The sequence below is a fragment of the Plectropomus leopardus genome, unplaced genomic scaffold, assembly GCF_008729295.1.
Source record: "Plectropomus leopardus isolate mb unplaced genomic scaffold, YSFRI_Pleo_2.0 unplaced_scaffold10949, whole genome shotgun sequence".
Classification (NCBI taxonomy): Eukaryota; Metazoa; Chordata; class Actinopteri; order Perciformes; family Serranidae; genus Plectropomus; species Plectropomus leopardus.
In genome coordinates, this window is record NW_024611561.1 from 183 (window position 1) to 4,108 (window position 3,926).

General features: G+C 38.8%; 1 protein-coding gene across 2 annotated transcripts; it reads right to left on the reverse strand.

Moving 5' to 3' along the window:
- Nucleotides 1-377: 377 nt before the first annotated feature.
- LOC121963354 (bcl-2-related ovarian killer protein homolog A-like) lies at nt 378-1,205 on the reverse strand. 2 transcript variants are annotated; one of them, XM_042513643.1, is made up of 2 exons: nt 1,116-1,205; nt 378-1,011 (listed from the first exon to the last, which is right to left on the reverse strand). In XM_042513643.1, the coding sequence occupies exon 2, from the start codon at nt 900-902 to the stop codon at nt 378-380; it is 525 nt and encodes a 174-aa protein (XP_042369577.1). In that variant the 5' UTR covers nt 903-1,011; nt 1,116-1,205. The 2 variants fall into 2 exon arrangements, with proteins under 2 accessions (XP_042369577.1, XP_042369578.1); XM_042513644.1 differs by having other exon boundaries at nt 378-1,025; nt 1,116-1,194.
- Between the last annotated feature and the right edge of the window lie 2,721 nt (nt 1,206-3,926).

Consider the following 3,926-nt stretch of genomic DNA (forward strand, 5'->3'; position numbering starts at 1 on the left):
AAAAAAGAAATATATTTATAAAGTGTTTTATTTTGTATAATAACTCTAAATATATAATGATTATATTCATAGACATTTTCCTTAGTTTTTTTGATCATATCATAAAATCGCCCCAAAGCTAAGTTTCAGCTGATTTTCTAATAACCTCATACCATTTTCTTTTTTCTTTTTTCTTTTTTCTCAAATGCGGGACATCTCTTTCCAAATTGCTGATTGCCTTTTTCAAAGTTTTCAAAATAAGCCAAACAAATATAAGGTTTCAGGTGCTTGTTAAGGCATCTGAACGCAGCAAAAGGAAACTTATGACAATCCGGGTATTAAAGGGTTAATGATAAGGTTATAATATTGTATAAGGCGTCGCTCCAGGTTCCAAAGGGTTAAAGTAGGTGGATGAAGAGAATAAGCGTGTTGTATCTTACCCATCCTCCCTTGTCTCGTATCTCAGGGCAGATGACCCTCTCCACGTAGGCCCCCACACACTCCTTCAGCTGGGGCAGGGCCTCCACCATGCCTCTGTCCCGGCAGTGCAGAGCCATCTGGCCAGCCAGCACATACACCGACAGCACCGCGCTCCAGGCCAGGTCCCTGCGGCGGGCCCCAGGGACAGGGGAGAAGAAGTGCTCATCCAGGATGCTCATGAGTGTGGGGCAGGCCGTGTGCTCCGTCACATCCTGGAAGACGCGAGGCCAACGCCTGAAGAAAATGGGGAAGCGGGTGAGGAGCTCGTCCCCGGCGTGACGCAGGGCTGTGGTGCAGGCTGTTGGGGCAGGGCCCATGGTGCCATCGGCACCTCCTGTGATCACATAGTCTATGTAGTCATGGGCCATCAGGTAAGCCTCTCTCACAAGCGGGTCCGGACTGTTGAGGCCCAGTCCGGCCCCTGGCATCTCCGACTGACACATGCTGGCTTCACTGATCACCAAGATGGCCACTCAGCGGGACACAGAGAACAGCTCCATGGCCAAGCAGCATCCACTCTGCACAACAGCCGGACATGGGGGTGTGGGGATGCTGTAAAGGCAAAACTTTGAAAAATCACAGTACATCCAAGAGGGAAATAAACATGCATACTGCAGAATGATTTTCAGTGAGTAAATCAAGTATAGATAACTCACCTCCTTTCCCCCCTCACCACACAGTGATTAAAAAGGAACAGCACCTAGGTCAAAGAGTGTTGGGGTCCAGAGAAGTGTCTCTGTGCGTGCTGCAGTCAGACTGGGTCACCCAGTCCCCTCACCAGCTAAATATAGAGCCCTTGTTGGAAACTGACACTGATCTCTAGCCTCATATGCACAGTCATGGCCGTCCTGACATACAAGCCCCATTCCAACAGCAGAGGTAGAGCTCCATAAACAGCACGGAGGAGAAACGTGGCAGCTTTACACAGAGCAAACAGTTACAGGCAATCGCTGATGTCGCTCACTTACAGCCGTCAGTGAGGGGTTAACATCATGCACATGATGAACGCACTGAGTCATGACCTGGTGACACTAAAATCTTCTCATGTTCTGTTTAATTCAAACAGAAGTGTTTGCATTTTGAACATGTTGATGATACTATATTTTTAATCATATCTTGCATTTGTAATCTTTAACCCTTTGAAACATGCATTGGAGTCAGTTTTCTCGTGTTGCGCTCGGAAGCCTCTCACAGGCATTTAAAGCTCTGAAACCAGAGCAAACTGGTTTGCTTTTTTATACAGATAAAGGCAATGAGCAACTTGGCAAGAAATGTCCCACAAATTACAAGAAATTAGTAAAACGTGACCAAAAAATAACCTGATAAAGAGAAGAGAGAGCTCAATTTTTTTTTGTTTTGCAGATTTTCAGAAATTCTTGATAAGTTGTTAAAGTTTAGGTTAGTTCTTGTAAAGTTAATCACTGCCCCCTTAAAAGTTCTTGAAAGGAATCTGGCCAATTTGCTTGGGTTTGAAAGCGTTAAACAAAATCATAATTTAATACCTGATGAGCTTCATCTCTCAGCACCGAGAGTCTGTCTAACAACTTGGAATACAAATTTGGTTTTAAATGTTAACCAGATTTATTTAAAAAAAACACACTCTTACTTACCTCTTGTCATGTATATAGTTTTGGTTTTATTTGTACAGCTTTGAGATCTCTGTTTCAGGTTTTGATGGAACTTCTTTCTCAGTCTATTAATATTTGATTTAAAAAAAAATAAAGGGCTGTGGTCACTGTAAACATAATGTGCAACTCACTTCTCAAACATCACTTATCCTTTTTTAAGTGAAAAATATCAGACATCATACAACATCAACATCAAAGAAATTATAGCTTTGTGTATGGTAATGAATTTTTTTTGGTCATCCCAACCAGAGAGAGGGCAACAATAACCCCTAATAAGGTACCCTTTGAAATCTGGAGTGACATCACTTTGCTTGTGCTGCTTTCGGGCATTTTTCAGGAGTATTCGAACTTTTGAACCCCAAAACATAGGAAAAGGCAAAGAACAAATTGATGAAAAATGCTGCACAAATTGCTAGAAATTAGTAGAGTTCTTGCTAATTTTGGGGTCATTTCTTCTTTCGTTGCTCATTGCCTTGCTCCCATGATTTTGAAAGAAATCAAGCCAACTATCTCAGGTTCTAAAGGTTTAATCAAGGCATAATTTGCATTGCAAAATTAATTTTCCTTCAATTATGTGATATCAACCACATAATACATGCTTTGGGTCATTCTTTGTTGTAAGCTATAGGTAGAAATGGGATGTTGCTATAACTGCTAAGAAGACTTAAGGCCTTTTAGACATGCTGGCATGTGAGAGTAAGAAAAGGACTCAGTCCCATTTAGCTGCTTCAGTTTCAGGATCCTGGTGTTGCACGCTGACTCACTGGCACACTGTCTGTGCTGGAAGAAGTATTCAGATCTTTTACTTAACTTAATACCACACTGTAAAAATACTTTGTTACAAGTTAAAGTCCTGCATTAAAAATTTAACTTAAGTAAAAGTAAATAAGTATAAAAATGAAAAAGTATGTGAAGTATTAAAAGTAAAAGTACCAAATACAAAAATAAAAAATATAATAAAACATCTGGAAAAGAACACCCCTAAAACTCAAAACTGTAAAAAAAAAAAATGAATGAATGAATGAATAAATAAATAAGAGGAAAAAACATCCTAAGAACTCAGAATTCTCAAAGTTATTAAAACAACAACAAAAAACCCCACAAAATTAAAAATATTATTAAAACAGAAAAAGACTTAGATGTTTATCAAAATACTTGGCAATTATTTTTCTGTCTATTGACTGATAAAGTAATAAACTAATCAATCATCTGTACTTGTTTAAACTTGAAATTTAATTCATAACAAAAAAATGAATATTTTATAAATTCACCATATATTTTTATGCAAAACAATTTAAATCTGAAAAAATAACTCAAAATTTCAGATAAATGTGTTAAAGTAAAAAAGTACAGTACCCATCTGAAATTTAGTGGAGAAAAAGTATAAAGTGACATGAAAAGAAAATATTTAAGTAAAGTACAAGAACCTCAAATCTGTACAGCTCTTGAGTAAATGTAATTAATCATACATCCCACCATCTGTCTTTATTGTAAGTACACTCAGGCTTTTCTGCTCCATGGAGTGATGTGGTTAAGGGATTTGCCACAAACAAAAGCCCATTGACCTCCACTGTATTAGGGTGGAGGCAGAAATTCAGATCATAATAAATCAAAAAACCTGCAGAAATAAAACCAAGACTACCTGCATGAAGAGCTATGACTACACAGAGGAAAGAAAGTATGTCCTTTTTGTGTTAGGGCGAACTGGCTCTTTAAAAGTGCAGCTAGATTTGTATTTCACCACATGGGAGCAGTAATGTATTACCAGAGACACACTACCTCTCATTTACCAGTGTGTGTGTGTGTGTGTGTGTGTGTGTGTGTGTGTGTGTGTGTGTG

Bases quoted from the DNA above. Each gene is read 5' to 3' on its own strand.
- LOC121963354 (XM_042513643.1), bottom strand. From the start codon at position 902: ATGTGTCAGTCGGAGATGCCAGGGGCCGGACTGGGCCTCAACAGTCCG.